We start from the raw sequence: 19362 nt of genomic DNA, 5'->3' as shown, positions 1-19362 counted from the left end.
GCTAAACATGACTGTCAGTCTCCCTCAGACTGGGGCTCCATGCAAGATCTCACCTCGTGGGGTCTCAATGATCCTAAGAAAGGTGAGAAATCAGCCCAGAACTAAAGGGGAGGAGCTGGTCAATGACCTGAGAAGAGCTGGGACCACCGTTTCCAAGGTTACTGTTGGTAATACACTAAGACGTCATGGTTTGAAATCATGCATGGCATGGAAGGTTCCCCTGCTTAAACCAGCACATGTCAAGGCCCGTCTTAAGTTTGCCCATGAACATTTGGATGATCCAGAGGAGTCATGGGAGAAAGTCATGTGGTCAGATGAGACCAAAATAGAACTTTTTGGTCATAATTCCACTAACCGTGTTTAGAGGAAGAAGAATGATGAGTACCATCCCTACTGTGAAGCATGGGGGTGGTAGCATCATGCTTTGGGGGCGTTTTTCTGCACATGGGACAGGGCGACTGCACTGTATTAAGGAGAGGATGACCGGGGCCATGTATTGCGATATTTTGGGGAACAACCTCCTTCCCTCAGTTAGAGCATTGAAGATGGGTCGAGGCTGGGTCTTCCAACATGACAAGAGCCGAAGCACACAGCCAGGATAAACAAGGAGTGGCTCTGTAAGAAGCATATCAAGGTTTTGGCGTGGCCTAGCCAGTCTCCAGACCTCAACCCAATACAGAATCTTTGGAGGGAGCTCAAACTCTGTGTTTCTCAGCGACAGCCCAGAAACCTGACTGATCTAGAGAAGATCTGTGTGGAGGAGTGGGCCAAAATCCCTCCTGCAGTGTGTGCAAACCTGGTGAAAAACTACAGGAAACGTTTGACCTCTGTACTTTCAAACAAAGGCTACTCTACCAAATATTAACATTGATTTTCTCAGGTGTTCAAATACTTATTTGCAGCTCTATCATACAAATAAATAGTTAAAAAATCATACATTGTGATTTCTGTTTTTTTTTTTTTAGATTATGTCTCTCACAGTGGACATGCACCTACGATGACAATTTCAGACCCCTCCATGATTTCTAAGTGGGAGAACTTGCAAAATAGCAGGGTGTTCATATACTTATTTTCCTCACTGTACATACCATACCCTACATCTGCATGTGTTGAACAGCCAATAGGATCACTCTCTCTGTCTGAAATGACCTGTGATTGGACTAAGTCTAGATTTTCTAAAGCCTTAAAACCGAGCCAAGAGGAGCTGCAAAACTTAAGTTTTCTCCGAGACCAGAGAGAGATTATTATGGAATTTTCGCTTTAATAAAAACATTTAGCACGTATACAGTAAATGTTAGTCCTGAACTGAAAGTATTCCCCACTCCCCGGAAAAATAACTGATTTGGTGTTAGAAAATCATCAAAAAAGTTATGTAGTTATTTGGTTTTTTTGTCTATCACAGATTAAACCTGAAACATTAAACATCTCAAAATAAGGTTTTCGCTTCTAGCACATCTGGCTGTTACTCAACAGGGAGTAGGACTTAATTTCTGGGCTACAAGGGTTTAGGGTTTAGCCATGTGTAAACATATAATTAACTCTAATCAATAGCTCAGTTGGCTGACCTTTCACAGCATTTAACATATTGTGCAAACATGCCCTCATTAATCGTAGCCACACACATAAGAGGCCAGCATTACCCTACCAGGTATTTTCTATCCTGATAACATTTGTGCGATAACACATTATGAGATTACACATTTCCCCCCCACATTTAATAGCACAAAAGTCTGTCTTCTCATATCCCCAAAAAATCCTTTCAACCCAAAATCACTGTCTTTCACTCCTCGATCTCCTGCATAATAGACAGTGCTTGTACTCTGGACGTGACATCAGCACTGACCATATACATTTTGTTGTCATTGATGTTGTTGGAGACGTGGCATGGGTTAGAGCTGAGGCAAAACCAGCGCAGCTGCTTGACCTCCCTTTTGAAGCCCCGGCTGAAGATGTAGTAGATGAGAGGATTGTATACAGTGGAACTCTTTGCAAACATGCACGGCAGGAGGCTGACTTTAAGTGGGATGGTGCTACTGTCATTGAAAAGAGACCATAGGCTGACTATTCCATAGGGCGCCCAGCAAACTATGAAGCCTAAGCTGACAAGCACAGCGATCTGCAACAGAACAGGAGGATAGAGTCAGTAAAAAGAGAGGTGAACATAAAAACCTGTCTTGACCTACCAATGTGGAACTGAGTGAAATTTGAAAACCACGTCCATATTCTGAACACAACCCTAAGCAAACTCTTGGTTTGTATGTTGCTAAAGGTGATTACGTCTGCTTAAAGCTATGCATACAGTCATGTGCAGCACATATAAACAGATGTTTTTCCCCCCATGTTCTCATTAGTTTGGGATGTACTGCAAATTCGCTTCAATAGATAGACCCCCTTACATCTGTTACTATTCTTATGAAACAATGTTTACCTGTATTGTCCTTGTTAATTATACAATCCAAACAATAATTAAATTCCACCAGTTAGGCTATCCAACATTTGACAGAATGTCTGCAGGTCTCTGGGCTACATAAAAAGAGTAACCAGTCTGTTTTATATGAGGTACCTGTACTGCTGTATAGCAACAGATTTTCAATGTAGCATAGTTAGCTCATGCATTTGCAATATTGAACAAGATGCTATTTCACAATGCCCATTTAATCATCCTTAACAGACCCCTGTCCATATAATCAAGTACCAATTCAGTATTGAAGTCCCCAAGGGCAAACTGGTGTCTTAAAGGTCCCACGGCATGTAAATTTCACTGTATGAGGTTTTTTAACATTAATATGAGTTCCCCCAGCCTGCCTATGGTCCCCCAGTGGCTAGAAATGGCGATAGGTGTAAACCAAGCCCTGGGTATCCTGCTCTGTCTTTGAGAAAATGAAAGCTCAGATGGGCCGATCTGAAATCTTCTCCTTATGAGGTTATAAGGAGCAAGGTTACCTCCCCTTTCTCTGCTTTGCCCGCCCAGAGAATTTGGCCCACCCATGAGAGAGAGAGAGACATCATGGCTTTCAAACGAGCAAAGTGGCAGTTGGTCAAGGCCACACCCCCAACCTCCACCTTGCCCCCCCCTCTCTCCTCCTCAATAGCTACAGACACGGGAATGGCACATCCTAAGGAAAGCTCATTGTGGCTCTAGCGGCTGTAATTCTGCACCAAGGCTGAATTTCGGGAAAGAGACTTCAGATACAGTATTAGGGGACCACTAAGGTCTATATAAAAGCATCCAAAGAGCACCATGTCATGGGACCTTTAAGGCAGGGGTGTCAAACTCAACTTCACTAAGGGCCACACTGGAAAATAAGAATCACATAAAGGGCCAGACATGTTTAGTTTACCCACATGCTTTTATTTCATCAAAAAAATCTTTTACTGTACTATTATTGTATTGCATGTCTCATAAAGTCTTCTCACTTACAGTTTGGTAAAGCTCCAAAAAAGTAAGTTAGCCATTAAAGAAAAAAGCCCCAAAAACATCAGAAAAAAATTAAATTGATATGCGGGCCGGATCAAAACCTGCTAGGGGCCAGATTTGGCCGTGGGTTAGACACATGTCTTAAGGCAACCTACACTGATAGTCCCCAAACATGAAGCATAGCGTAAGTAATCTCACCTCATAGCTGACGGTCCCTCAGCCAGCACACCAGCTGATGGCTCAGCTGATTCCCTCCTAAGCATATGATTGGATTTCCAAATAGAGCGTTCCTATTTAAAGTGCTCATATTATGCTTTTCCCATTTCCTGTATTGGGCTATATATCTTTTTTTGTTCACGTTATAGGTTTACAAAGTGAAAAAGCCCAAAGGGACTTACCATCTCCAACAGAAAACACTGTTCACAAACTGCTCCAAACAGCTCTGTTGTAGTCCAGCCTTTACTTCCGTGACGAATGTGCGTCACTTTGTAACACACATTATAATGCTCGCCTAGCTGCTAGCGTACCCTCATACTCTGCTTCTGACTGGCTAGCAGTACTTACTGCGCATGTGCGACTCCCAACAAAGATGGAACAGAAATAAGATGCCTCACTCTGTAGCTAAAACAGAGAGCTCAACACACAGTGTGAAAGAAGAGCTGCAGCAATGTGCAGTACAACAAATATATGGTGTGTTTTGAAAATTAAACCACATAAACCTATTCTGGTACAAGCTCTGAATACAATTATGAACCTGTAAATGAGCATAATATGAGCACTTTAAACTGCTTTTCCAAAACTACCTTGCTGCATCTCTGCTAGCGCTTGCAACCCACCTCCACCTCAGCTCCTCCTTTTAAATTTATATTTATGTTGTCTGACTTAATCAATGTCATGTCTATTGTCATTGATGCTGCTCTATTCTGTACCCTAAGGGTGTACCCAAGGGATCCTGCCACTGCTTCTCTCCCTGCTTAAGGGTTTTTATGTATGCACATGGAAGGGCAGGGAGGCCCCAGAACAGAGCCATACCGCCAAATACAAATTGCAGATGAATGAATCTATTGAAAGCGGTTCTGACTGAACTATAACATTAGAGCTGTCTCATCAGTAAGAGTAACTCACCATTAACAGCCTTCGCTGGAGCTTGACAATATTGTGGATTCGGTTGTTTTTCATTGAATTTTTGTAGGCCAAATAGAGCTTGATGGCGATGCCAAAGTAACAGCAGGTAATGATGACACAAGGCATGATTAGGTTGAAGGAGAACATGGAGATGACCATAGAGTAGCCCTCATGTTTCATTTGTCCCCAGGCAAGAGAGCAGGACAGGCCGAAGGGCTCAGGGCCGTACCGTCCCCAGCCCAGAATGGGGAACAGAGCCCAGATCAGAGCGTACAGCCAGGTCCACATGCACAGAATCTTCACTTTCTTGAAGCTGATTTTCTCATCTGCAGAGAGAAAAAGAAAGACTGGTTGGTTTCTTTTGTTGTTTAACAACGCTGTACATTATAGATAGGTGGTGCTTTATTATAGCAAAATGTGAAGCAGCTTACAATTTCTGCAAAAGAGAGAGGCTATATTAGTTTATATAAGTTTCCCAAAATTACATGTTGACTGCAAGGATGCGAGAGCGCCCAAATACTGTAATAGAGATAAAAACATATTGCTGATATAAGACCTGACTAGACTGAGCTGACTGACTGTTGAGCCCTATAAAAAACTGCACGCTGACAGGAGGTTGAGGACGCACTTTAAATTCCGAGAAAAGGGCAATTCAATTCATATTCATGATAACAAATCACAAACTTCAGAATTTGAACTTCTATCTACTATCTACTATTTTAATACTTTTTTTCTTATTTAATTAACTCATCAATATGTTTACCAGGGGGGATTTTGTCCCCTCTGAGGATAAAAATAATTCAGCAGAGGCAGGGATATATATATATATATATATATATATATATATATATATATATATATATAAAAAGGGGGAAATCCTACGCATCCCCCCTGAAAAATCGCACCCTGACCTATCTCCACAGACCCTTCTCCTTGTTGAAGTCGGGTAGAAGATACCGGAGACACCAGGCCGGCACTGAAAGGGCCAGATATGAGAATTGGGAATTGGTTTTAATTAACTACTACTGAAACTAAACAACTGCTGTAGTTCCCTAACGGGCTGCTCATTTTTCTCAGTAAAACAGTGTTAAAAGAAATTAGAAATGCAATCTAGATATTCTTTGTTGAAATCCTTCGCCACCGGATGAATCACCCCGAGAATAATGATGGCATTGTCTGCTGGAGCATAGAACATGAAGTTCACGGGGGTTAAAAGTTGCTGCATAAAATGTGCATTGTGATTATGTTCTCCAAATGATAAGTCTAGAAATACCAGGTAGTAATCTTATCAGGCTTTTCGAGCCCTGAGTTACTCACTGGGTGACGTCATATTGATGGACACAACGAAGCGCACTATGGCCAATACAGTCAGGTTCATGATGCTGGCGACGCCGAAGAAGAACCCTGCCAGGCCGTAATATAAACAGGTAGAATCTCCTCCGAGCCAGTGGTGGCTCCAGGCAGAGGCCGCAGCCAGGGGGTACATGGCAACAGCTGCTCCCAGGTCTGTCACCGCCAGATTCACGTTTAGCAGCTCCGGCGGTTTCATCCTCGATGACCTTTTGGCTGCCACGACGAGGACCAGCACGTTTCCTACAATGGAGAGAACAGCTGAGACAGACCGGATGAGGAGGAGACAGAGAGAAAAGATTCAGGTTCGTGATATCAGATCCCTGTTGTTCTGTGTTGGCTAATGCTGTCCCAAATGGCGAAAACTTAAGATACAATTTACTAGGCACAAACTAAAACAGAACCTTAATACCTTAATTCCAGTTAGAACTGTCTGTCACACTCCTCAAAAATGTTATTACCAGCGGAGTTATAACATTGTTATTTCTCTTTCACTCTTTCTTTGTTTTGGACACTGCTCACCTTGATTGATTGCATCCACACACAAAAACAGGATGAATTCCTTCTGGACCAGCAGAAACACAGAATGAAAACACACTGATCAAACATTATGATGAAGTGTGTACAAAAAAGGGTACAGAGCAGTCATGTGTGTAATGTACGTAAGGGTGAGGGAAAGTACAACAAACACAGGATTGAGGTTGCCTGGGGGCCGACAACAGATATTTTGTAGTGTAGATGAGATGGACACGTTTGGCTAAAGACCCACAACTCCACCTACTAGCAGCCTACAAAAGAGAGGCACAATGATAAGCCAATTAATTACAAAATATAGTTATACTTTAGGAATAGGGAGAGAAAATATATCTCACTGTGAGCACCACATCTAAGGAAAGTACCTATTTTCGATCTCATTTCCAGAACAAGGAACCTTGCCTTAGTGTGGAAGACAGCACATAGGGAATTGAATGCCCCTGTTGTAGCTTTAAAAAAGTATAGATACTTTCACCTCAGCCCACATGGCCAGAAGTAATGTGTACAGCACAGCCCTGGGGACTTACAGTACAGTTCACCTCCTTTTGGGGTGACTGAACCTCTGAATAACATTTTCAATTTAAACGTGACTTGAACACCGGGCATTTCATTTCTTTTGACTTACCTTCCCCAAAGCAATAAACCAGCTGCAATTCAGTGTACCCAATGAGTTCGTGACACCTCACAAGCTCAATTTTCAGGGTTCAAAAATGCAACAACTTTTGAGCACCAATTAATATACAGTACAGGCCAAAAGTTTGGACACACCTTCTCATTCAATGCGTTTCCTTTATTTACATGACTATTTACATTGTAGATTCTCAGTTAAGGCATCAAAACTATGAATGAAAACATATGGAATTATGTACTTAACAAAAAACTGAAAACATGTCTTATATTTTAGATTCCTCAAAGTAGCCACCCTTTGCTTTTTTGATAGCGCTGCAAACCCTTGGTGTTCTCTCAATGAGCTTCATGAGGTAGTCACCTGAAATGGTTTTCACTTCACAGGTGTGCCTTGTCAGGGTTAATTAGTGGAATTTTTTCCCTTATTAATAAAAAAAAAGCAAAGGGTGGCTACTTTGAAGAATCTAAAATACAAGACATGTTATCAGTTATTTCACATTTTTTTGTTAAGTACATAATTCCATATGTGTTCATTCATAGTTGTGATGCCTTCAGTGAGACTCTACAATGTAAATAGTCATGAAAATAAAAAGGAAACACCTTGAATGAGAAGGTGTGTCCAAACTTTTGGCTTGTACTGTACTTAAAGAGATTGGTAACTACCACTATTGAGAATCGTAAAAAAAAAAGGCCTTCTGGCTGTTACGAACAGCCCGTTCTCATGGCAGTTTGTGATATGGTCACGTTATTGAATCTACTGAGTCGTGGACAAGACATGATAATGTCGTTTTTTTTCGTGTGGTGATAACGAATTTTAAAGCAATGTATTTCAATGGGAAGCATATTTCGTGATCACAGAATGATTACAGTAGCGAGTAGTATTGATAAGGCGAAAGTCCGCGCAGGGAGGTTGGTCAGGGTGGTGGATGGGTCAAACAACACAGGACTTTCACCCTGGAGACAGGGGATCGCAGTTTCCTTTCCTCGTTATTCTCTTCCTAACCACAACCATCCCGTTGTTGTGTGCCCCTGCTCCCGGGGATCGCGTCCCACATGTGGCGGTCCGTCCCGTTGTTGTGGCCGGCGTGTGGCGCCTCATTTCCCCGCTGTTGCGTCCCCCAGAGCAGGTTCGAAAATTGTGACCTGTACACGTTCAAAATTCGGGATGTGTACACGAAAGAAACGTCAAAATCGTGACCTGTAAACAAATCAGTGAATCAAAATAACGTGACTATTTCACGACGTGGCGTGAGACCGGGTTGGTTACGAAAGCGAACAAACTGAAGTAGTGTTCAGACTAAACATGGGAATTTGATAAATGTTTAAACAGTTAAAAGATCCTTTTTTGCTAAACCGGAACAATAACAATAGATTAACAGATATCAAATGAACGGAGTATATGAAACACAAGTGTCAACACATTGGACCTTCACCTGCATAGCTTGAGGCTTTTTATCGCTATAGACCCTATTAAATAACAGCTCGCTGATAACCATGTTAATGGAAGTGCAGCTGAGCCAATCAATCGCACCCCTTACTGCACAAAACAAAACAAATATGATCAATGGGGACGCCTCAAGTGATCCTCACTGCTGCGGATTATAAGGAAAGTGGGTCTTATACAGCTCAATGAGAAGCACAGGGCTGCAGACATTAAAAAGCCCATGTTAAATGCAACGATAAAGTAAAAAACAGGTTATGAAATTCAGTATATGTGACTCTCACTTAAAATGAATGCTGCATTAAGCTTCCATAAGCACCAGCCCTAATTGAGTCTAAGAAATCGAATTTCTTACCACTTGGTTTAAGGTTAGCAGAAAAATGGGAGCCCACACACACAGTAGTTATTTAACAAACCTTAACCATTTTTACGTAACAGCTTTAGGCCCTATGGGCAGACCACACACAGAATCAGAATGCAACAGTAAAAAACATTAACATAACCCAAGCATAATCACGAAGAGTGTAAAGAGGGCACAGATTTCTTTAGATTGTTTAATGTGCATATGCATGAGTGAAAATGTGGGAGTTTTAAGAAGGGGTGTTGAGTTTAAAAAAGTTAAAACAATGCTGATCTTTGATGTCAATGTACTTTTATGTTTTGATGTATTCACAATGTACTCTGCAGCTTATTGTGCTAATTAGATATTAGATATGTCTGTCACTTAAAGACTAAAGAAAACGCAACATGGGCAACTGCCTAAAACTGTAATTTTATACAGCTAGATAGATAAAAGAGGCAGATGATGACGATTTCTTCACCCTAATCCTAACAGGACTCATTAAGGGTCTCAGCTGGTACACTATTGACTGAAAGGGATTACATGAGAGATGTTCTGAGTCTTCTGTGCCGCACTTTGGAAACTTTGTGTTTGTAAAATGTGCTATAGAAATAAAGTGGATTGGATTGGATTGGATTGGATGGTGTAAACTGAAGGGAGCAGTGGGGGAGGGATGGAGGATGCAGAATGGGGGATTGAAAGGTAAAGATGGACATTATCTACAACCTTCCTCCACTTACTCTTCAGATTGAAGCTTTAGTGAAAACACTAATTACCCTGGGGAGGTCCTTGCTTTTCACACAACACCTTTAATTTTCATACAGCCTGTTTTTAGCTTTTATCGCAACTCTTGTATGAAATTGGTACGTACAGTATACGAGCACAGACTCACAGAACACTTTTTGTTCCTGTGATGGCACTGAAAAAAACATTTTCAATTCACAGCAACCTTATAATAAGCCAATAATCCTCATATTGAATTTCCTTTAATAAAAAATGAGGTAATCATATCAGAAAGAAACTCATTGGCAAAGCCCTAACGAAGTGTGAAACAACTGAATGTAATGTACAGTATACCTCAGTGTTGGGACAGTTCACTTTCTACATGAACTAGTCCAAAGTTCAGTTCAGTTAACAAATTTTAAAATGAAATAGTTCAGTTCATAGTTCATACTTCAAAATGTTGAACTAAGTTCACAGTTCCAAAAATGAACTAGTTCATAGTTCTTTTTTTTCATATGTTGCTGCGAGCTATTATTTTTCAACTATTATTTTATCAGTTTTAACACTGAAACTATGCGTCAGATATCATCTTCATACAGTACGTTCAGTTCACGTTCGCCCCAAAATGTGAACGAGTTCATGAACTATCGTTCAATGAACACATTCAGGCACACCACTGGTATACCTCATACACAGCTGTGAAAGCCAGCAGGCCTTATCTTCTTTCTATCCTTTTTCTATAGTTATTTTTGATCACATTATTTTGTTCATCTTCCCCCTAACACCTTCTCTCACATACAAATACACGCCACAGCTCAACTATCACCACATTCTATAGCTGTATAGCCTTCCTGCTTTTCCCCCTGCAAGCAAACCATGTCACCAATTAGCTTGTCTTATAACCCTTCTATCATGATGTGAATTGTCTGCACACTCTGTTCTCCTTATGGTTGTTAAAGTCTCAACCCATGTCTTATGTCATCTTGGATGTTGTCATATTGCCCAAAAAGAAAGGTCATAAGGAGCACTGATATGTGAGTTCTTCAGCACATGTCTTTGTGTTAACGTTGTTGAATCCATTGACATTTCCATTTCTTTTAAAGTCAAATGCAATACACAGATAAAATCAGCCACATACTCCTTCTGGTGGCTAGCAGAGAAACAAGCAGGGAGGAACTGCAGATGTGAAGTGAATGTCAATGCTCAACCAGGAGGTCTACACCAGCTCCTTTTGGCCATTACAGAAAACGAATCCCTTCTGAATGTGGAGGTTTTATCACATGATGGATTTTATTCCGTTGCCCCATTGTGCTTCAGCTGTCTGTGTGTTGTTTCGCCAATTTACATAAAGTGTGTCTGTCCTAAGCTTCTTTCATCCATCTTTCATTTCGCTCGGTAAATCTACCAATCTGCCTTTGGTTGTTCAGTAGATATACTGCCTTATAATAAAGAAAGTCATCATGTGTGGAATAGCAGGAGGATGGCTGAATCTTTTGTCATCCAACAGATGATACCTATTATGACTACTACTGTGATTACTACTGCTGGATCTGAAGTGGCTGTGTGAGATGACATGAGTGCAACCTTGTCGAGGGAGGATGTGAGCAGTTGCGAGCTGCAGGTATCTTACTGAAGGTGAGAGCTAAATTTTCACATAAATAAAATGGAAATGAATGTGATACACATACACACAATATTACGGTTAAAATATCAGTAAAATAATAATTTCCACTGGATTAAATGCTCACAAATGCTATTTATAGCCCACATGAAGGGTCTTAATGTATATTTGAATTCCTTTGATTAACTCAATTACAGCACTGGACATAGATACTGTTATATGTTATATGAAAGGTTATGTGTCCTATGGGGTTGAAAGCTGCCCTCTTACACATGGACTCATTTGTTTTTGTTACTTTGGAGGACATTAATTTACACTTATTCTCTATACTCTAACCTTTAATCATGAGCACTTCATGCCTAACCCTAATCCTAATTGAAGACGAAGTCTTCAAATTGAATGGCTAACATTGTGGGGACCCTACTGTGTGCTTCTGTCCCCACAGCGTGATTACTATGATTCATTAATGGAGATGTAAGCAACATGGTGGCTTTCGTGTCCATTTAAAAACACTTTTCAAACATGTCTAACTGAGTATCGTCTTAAAGGTTTGGATGAGGAAGAAAACGCTATAAAAAATAAGAGACTTTAGCCAGGTCTAAACGAGACGTGTATCCATCGACCTTAACGTGCGTAAAAATGAATTATGGAAAAGTACAATTTAGTGCTTTTTGATTCTCTTTACAAATCTCCATATCCTGGGGAAGAAACTCATCCAGTACAACTGACTTTTTCACCTACACATAACTGAGCCGAGCAGGGAAGCGGAGATTTTAGAGAGCAAATCTTGTGAGATTATTCACTCAAGTTTACGCGCGGCTTGTAATTTACCTACAACCAGCATGTAACAACCTGTAACTTACCTACAACCAGCATGTAACAACCTGTGCAGATGTCCAGCGCGGGAGATAACTTGGAGGAGTAGATATCCATCGGAACTGCCATCAGTAACAGACAAGAAGGATAACAGAGAAGTAGTGATCTGTCTTCATAGGATGGAGAGAGTCAAAATGTGCCGCTGTTGATGCGTCCTGGCGTCAGATCCATCTGTCCTCGAGTAGGTAGTAGGCAGAGACGCGGAGGCGCGGGTGTGTGTGTGTGTGTGTGTGTGTGTGTGTGTGTGTGTGTGTGTGTGTGTGTGTGTGTGTGTGTGTGTGTGTGTGTGTGTGTGTGTGTCTGCTTAGAAATATAGGAAATATTGGATAGGATAGAACAACACAATGTTATTCTGCTAAATGAAATACATCGCATTCATTATTAATTTTAATTCATTTTATTTGCAACAAATTGTATATCCAAATACACAATTTGGACAGTCATCATGGAAACATTGATTGGTCAAGTGACCATGGCTGGGAAGATGTTATTCACAGAACCGTATAAAAAGTGCAATACACTTACAATACACTAAATAAAAAGAAAACCTTGCTGTACACCGTTTTCAGATATTAGGAAACAGAACAGAAATAAAGTGATGGATGATGTATTTCTTACAGCAACAAGTGCTACAGCGAGTTCAAAATGTTTCTACTTCTAAACGCTCAACAAAGTACACTGTTGCCATACAATGTGTGTTTAAAGTATATATCCATTAATATCAGATGGATATTAATATCCATCTGATTACTTTTAGACTAACAAAAATAAATAAACCCATAAACATAATGTTGGTCTTCAGTGTGTAGATAGTTAGCTGAATAAATGAAAATGACAAATCCATCCCACCCTGTCCACTTTTAAGGAATGGATAGAAATGCTCAATGGCAAGATGGGAGAGAAGATCTATTTAATGAAGTTTGGGGACCATTCCTAGCTCAATTGCTAAATATGTAAGGATGACGCTACCTATCTCTGCATAATCTTTTATTTGGTTCAGGTACAGGATGTGTCTACTATGTAGACTTCCTAGGGTGTTGTGTTTTTGATTTGCTTTTTGTTTTGTGAATCTATGTTTTTGTTGGAGGCCTGGCTTGATTTGTACGTTGTTGCTGGCCGGCAAACTCCTTTTTATTTTATTTATCTATTTATTTAATTTTTTTTTTCTGTTTGTCAAGAAAAAACATAAAAGACTGGGCAAATACTGAAAAAAGACACAATGTAACTCCTATTCACTGTAATAACGTAACAGTTATGGTTTTGTATTTGTCTGACCAAAACATCAATATAAAAAAAGAAAATGACAAATCCAATTCATTTAAAAAAATAACTTTGGTTGTGGCTGAGTGGGTGTGTGTGTGTGTGTGTGTGTGTGTGTGTGTGTGTGTGTGTGTGTGTGTGTGTGTGTGTGTGTGGGGGGGTGTCATTGGGGGACCTCAGTATTTGAAAAATCTTGGTTCTGACCCTGTTTGTTGTAATGTTCAATAGGTTTGGCCAGCATTTAATTGTGCAAGATGCAATGCTATTTTCTTCATCTGGTCTTGACAACATATCAATAGGTCTCTTGTAGCCAGGTTACAGCTGGTCAGGGCCAGTCCACTATGAAGAGCTTTGGCTGAAATTGCTCCCTTCTTTCCCCCACAGCAGCGCCTCGGGACAAACTAATTAATAAATGTCACTGTAAATTGAAATCCTAATTAATTACATCGCTGGGGACTTTAATTAGCTTTGCAATGAACACGAGGCACAGTTATGACACAAATTATTAAATAATGATGGCTGTCTTATTGGAAATCCACAGCCTTTTGACTGACACAATCTATCAAAGTAGAGTAACATAAAGAAAGGATGTTTCTTTAAAAAAATGTAAAAAAAAAAAACTGAAAGGCCTTGTCTTTTCAAGATTGACAGATTGATTGAGGCTTTCTCTTTGAAGTCCCTACATCATTGTGTAACCTGCCATAGAAAATCCATTGTTGAGACTCAGTGACCCTCGCGGTCCAGGGTCAGACAATCTGGCAGAAGTGACGCAGGACAGATCTCAAGTGTGATGTTTTACCGCTGCATAGGAGCGGCTGAGTGTGAAAATGGACAGTAAGATAATAGCAGGCTGTTAACGTGCCCATATTATGCTCATTTCAGGTTCATAATTGTATTTTGAGGTTGTGCCAGAACAGGTTTACATTATTTAATTTTCAAAAAACACCATATTTTTGTTGTACTGCACATTGCTGCAGATCCTCTTTTCTCTCTGTATGTTCAGGTCTCTGTTTTAGCAGGTCTTGCTGTTTTAGCTACTAGAGGATCACATCAGGCTGTTTGTTTCTATCAGTTAGTACAAGGCAGGATTAGCCGGGAGACTTCTTCTCACCTCTTTGTTGGGAGGTGCAGAACAGGGACATTTAAGTGGTTCTTTTGTAAATTAAGATCTACATCAACAAGCTGTTTGTTTCTCTCAACATCCTGCAGTTTTGAACAGCTCACCCGTACAAGGCAGCAGGAAACCCATATCTCACTCAAAACAGCATAGATGGATTTTTTTTTTAAAGTTTGTATAACACCCCAAATCCCAGAAAAAGAAATTTTTTTTCATTTGCTTGGGCATACCTTAAGAAAAGGGACATTTGTGGCGAAGTCCGAAGTTCTTTTCAAAATTAAAATGAACTAGTGTGTGGTGATTGGAGTGTTTGTTTATCTGACAAAAAGTGGATATAGGCAGAAAGGAAGGCGTTGATGGATGTGGACCAAGCACAATTCTGACAACATCATGGTCTTTTTCTGGCTAGATTTTGAACAGCATCAGGACCCGGAGACTGAAGGTCAAAGCCATTCAGAAACCCTGTTTTCTCATTTTCTTCAGCATTCAAAATGGATTTTTTTTTCTGTGTTTGAATAACCTCCCAAATGTCCAGAAAAAGAAACTTTTTTTAAACAAAACTTCTGTTTACAGTCCACAGAAACACAATAAGACCTGTGTTGAATGTAATTCTTATTTTTTAAAAAATTAACAAACTTGCACTGTTTACATTGTTGTGAGGTGGTGATTGGAGTCCTTTTTATTGGGACATTGCAACTTTTTTTTGAGGCAGTCTAAAGTTCATGCAGGGTCGTTGATGGAAAATGGACCCTCTGACTGACTAGAGTTTTTTTTTATTTTTTTTTTTTGGCTAGGACACTCATGTAAAAGGCATCATGACCCCAACTCACATTCTCAAAGCCATCTCGTATAACTCTTGTTTTGCCTTTTCTTGTTGTTCAAAAAAAACTTTCTCCTCTGTGATAGAATCAACCTCAGGACTGTCCAGGTCCCATGAACATGGGGCTCTTTGGAAAGCACTTCTGTTTACAGTCCACAGTCCACAATAAGACCTGTATCTTGAATGTAATTCTTATTTTTTGGTGCAGAATTAACAAACTTGCACTAGAGACAATGTTGCATTCCCCTTCCTCTCCTTTCTTATTGGGACATTGCAACTTTTTTTGAGTGTTGCTGTCTAACAGTTCATGCAGGGTCGAGGATGGAAAATGGACCCTCTGACTGACTAGAGTTTTTCTCCCTCTCATGGGTGGGCCACATTTTTTTTAAAGGACAAAGCAAATAAAGGCTCCATGCACCCCAATGAGGTCATAAGGAGCAAGATTCCAGATCGGCCCATCTGAGCTTTCATTTTTCTCAAAGGCAGAGCAGGATACCCAGGGCTCGGTTTACACCTATCACCATTTCTAGCCACTGGGGGACCATAGGCAGGCTGGGGGAACGCATATTAATGTTAAAAAAACCTCATAAAGTGAAATTTTCATGCCATGGGACCTTTAACTAAACGCGCTTGGTTGGGACTATTGGCACCCTTCTTGACACAGTTAGGTTAAGGAAAAGGTCGTGGGTGGGCTTACGCTTCGGTGACACGCGGGAATAACGGGACGGTTAAAGACACACGCGGGACACAAACCCCGGTCTCCTGGGTGAAAGTCCTGTGTTTGACCATCCTCCCTCTGTGGAATTTCCCCCTTACATACTACTCGCTAAACCCCGTGTAGCCGCTGCTCTCCCCAATATGTCCTACAACACACTGAAGGGCGCTTTTTTCGTCACTTCAGATGCTGACAGCCACTGACAGCCACTGTCCAAAAGTTTGTATTTCACGAGTTCGGAGTGAGAACAGGTTGCACTGTCCTGACAGCTGTCGCCAAGAAGTTAAAGCTGCAATTATTACCATTGTTATATTAGCAATGACTAAAATGCCGATGTTTAATGTAAAAGGTGTTGCTTATGGTGATGACCACAGAGAACTGTCGTCCCACTCTCCAGGTTCCCGCAGCTCTATGAAGCCATATATAGTGCATTCCTTATTGTCGGAGTTTTTATGGCCCACAAGTTAACTGTTTTGGGTTGCTCTCGCTGCTTCCACTGTGTTGTTTTTGTCAGCAGGCAGCTATTCTGTATACTCTGATAAATCAACTGTAGGCCTAATCTAATTGCCAAACAGCTGACAAACAAAACACATCTGATATTGTAAAATTCTTACAATTTAACAAGTGGAGGCTTATGATGTGTTTTTATGTAAGGTGTGAGTATACTGTATAACTATCCTCGGGCTAGTTTTGTATGACGACTGTATGTTAGGGAATCAAATGAATCATGTAGGCTACGTCTGACCTCAACCCCTCCTTTTAAATAGCATATAGGTCATATCTAGCAGTGCAGAATCCTGATTCAAACATCACATAATCCTTACAATATATATATATATATATATATATATATATATATATAGCATGAAAGAAGACTAATTATGATCCTCCTCGTCATTGAAAAGAAAGAAATCTGACATAACCACCAGGGAGGTTTTCTTTTCGACCACAGCACATTTCAACATCCAGAGAAGGCAAGGTGGGCACAGAGGTGTTGGGTTTATTCTTTTATTTCTATTTCTATTCCTGTTTTTTTTTTTTTTTTTTTTCAAGTCCATATTATTCCAAAAAATCCTTCACATTCCCGCACACACCTTTTGATTTGCTCACAGTTAGAAAGAACCGGCTTTGAGGGAATTCATTATTGTTGCGCCATTACCTTCCTCTGATGAACCGCTACCAGGTACAATGTGTTCAACACAGATTGGACCCTGCCCTACCCATTAATGGAAACATTTCTATACAGCCATATTGGCAGAGCAATTTAGATTGTTGTGTGAAATAGCAGAGCGTAATGGTGTGGTTGGTGGAAGTCTATTGACTTGATTGTCAGTCAGTTGCCACTTGTTTTAAACCAGATAAACAGACAAAATACAAGACTCTCACAAATAACATGTGATTTTTAGAGATCCAATCATTAGGATTTTTAATGATGAGGTGTTGTTTTTGCACAAAAACGTAATTAATTGTGTTTTTAAATTAATTGAATTAGTAGTTAATAGGTGAGATAATTTACTTCTAGCCTATATCTGCCACCAAAGATAGAAAATGGTTCTTGCCTGCAGGTAATTCACATACAAATTGTCTCGTTGAGGCATTTGCTGGGTAATCAATATGAGAACTAATAATAATAATAAAAATAAAAAGAACAAAAAAAGAACATAAAGATACATCCAAGAAATGTATATATTATATACCAGGCATACGTTGCGCTACAGGGGAAAACTTACAGAATGTTGGTGCAGTACAGGGGGTCACTTAAGCATCCAGCTTCTAATCTATGAATTTTAATTAAAACATTTTTTTTTTATTTATAGACATGGAAGGACAAAGGCAACAGAAAACGTGTGCCTTCTGAATGATGGTTGAGATGTATGATGATGTACCTAGAGTGGCTCTACAATTTCATTGTACTTAAATGCAATGACAGTAAAGGCATTCAATTCAATTCAATTCAGTGTTTTGAAGCAAAGTCACAAATGCCGGCGGGCTTCCAGTTCGGATGATGATTTATGCCGTTTCTTTGCCTTAGTTTAAGGTGAACCTTGCGTCAACTGTGAAATACCTTTGTTCATATTTTGAATTATGTGTTTGTCTCCACCACTTCCCTTTTTGCTTTAGTACGTAGCTTCAATCAGAAAATGGAACTCCTTTAGATTAAATAAATGTATGTAGCCTACTGAGCTGAAACGTAAAAATAGAAAAGCAAACTGTAAAGCTACAAAAATACCACTAAGAGTAAAACCCAACCCAACCAATTAGGACCAATAAATATCTAAGTTAGGGGATATAAGCTGTGGAACGCACAACTCCCAACAAGTAAAGCAAAGAAGCAAAAAAAAATGTGCTTGTTGTTTATTATAAACTTTTGTAAATAACAATTTTCCAGTTTGAAAATTAAATCAGAAAGATCAAATGAATCATCTTTCTATGCCAAGGCAATAAGGCAAGCAATGAATTAAATGAATTGTAATAAATATAGGGGAGGGGGGGGTATGACTTTCTGGCTGAAATGTGGACGAGAAGGAATTTCATACTAGCAAGCATAATGTTAAACCATGCAGCACATACACTGAGGATGCTGTGGAAATTGGGAAAACTTTGACCAAAGTTCATCAAAGCCATAGCACAGTTGATGGAAGGCCAAGAGAAGGTAACAAAATAATATTTTCATCTTCTTTTCTGTCTACCATCTCTCTCATCACTTCTGTTTTTGTAAAGAATAAACCTAAAAGATACAATGTTTTAATTTGTGAGCCTAAAAGGTGCTTGTAGATGGGTTTTGTTATGTTTGGATAGAGCAAGCTAGCTGTTTCTCCTAGCTACACATTTTACTACTTTTATTCCATCTTCTGTCACCTTACTAAACAAAAGACTTCAGAAATCATGATGATTGAACTACGTTAACTGATGCATTAATTTTGCGTATTGTTCCCGCATTAAGTCATGAGTGAGACACTGTTAATCATGGTACATTATGTTGTACAGTATGTGTCTATATTACTATTTGTCTACTGAATGTTTACTCCTACATGTCTATTTGTTGGAGATTTAACACCTACCAAAGTCAAATTCCTTGTGTATGTAAGTATACTTGGCCAATAAAACAGATTCTGATTACTGATAGTTCATAAAGAACTACATGAATGAATTCATGCTTTTTCATGCATGAAGTCGTGCATGAATTCATGATAATTCATGTACCATTATAATAAATTCTATTATTCTATTATATTTATAATAATGAGTTATTAATAATGAGTATTATGTTACCGACACATTTCAATAAAGATGTCTATACTATTCTATTCTATATTTACCATATAAACATGAATTTCTTTCAATGACAATTTAAACAAAGGGATTCAATAACAAGGTAGACTTCATTACATGTA

General features: G+C 39.6%; 1 protein-coding gene across 1 annotated transcript; it reads right to left on the bottom strand.

Moving 5' to 3' along the window:
- Positions 1-1780: 1780 nt before the first annotated feature.
- opn8b (opsin 8, group member b) lies at positions 1781-12177 on the bottom strand. Its single transcript, XM_028604612.1, has 4 exons — positions 12043-12177; positions 5861-6154; positions 4544-4869; positions 1781-2116 (listed from the first exon to the last, which is right to left on the bottom strand). Exons 1-4 carry the CDS (start codon positions 12122-12124, stop codon positions 1781-1783), a joined length of 1038 nt encoding a protein of 345 aa, XP_028460413.1. The 5' UTR covers positions 12125-12177.
- Between the last annotated feature and the right edge of the window lie 7185 nt (positions 12178-19362).

This window comes from Perca flavescens, chromosome 18 (assembly GCF_004354835.1).
Source record: "Perca flavescens isolate YP-PL-M2 chromosome 18, PFLA_1.0, whole genome shotgun sequence".
Taxonomy (NCBI): Eukaryota; Metazoa; Chordata; class Actinopteri; order Perciformes; family Percidae; genus Perca; species Perca flavescens.
This window is presented reverse-complemented; position numbering and strand designations above follow the sequence as displayed.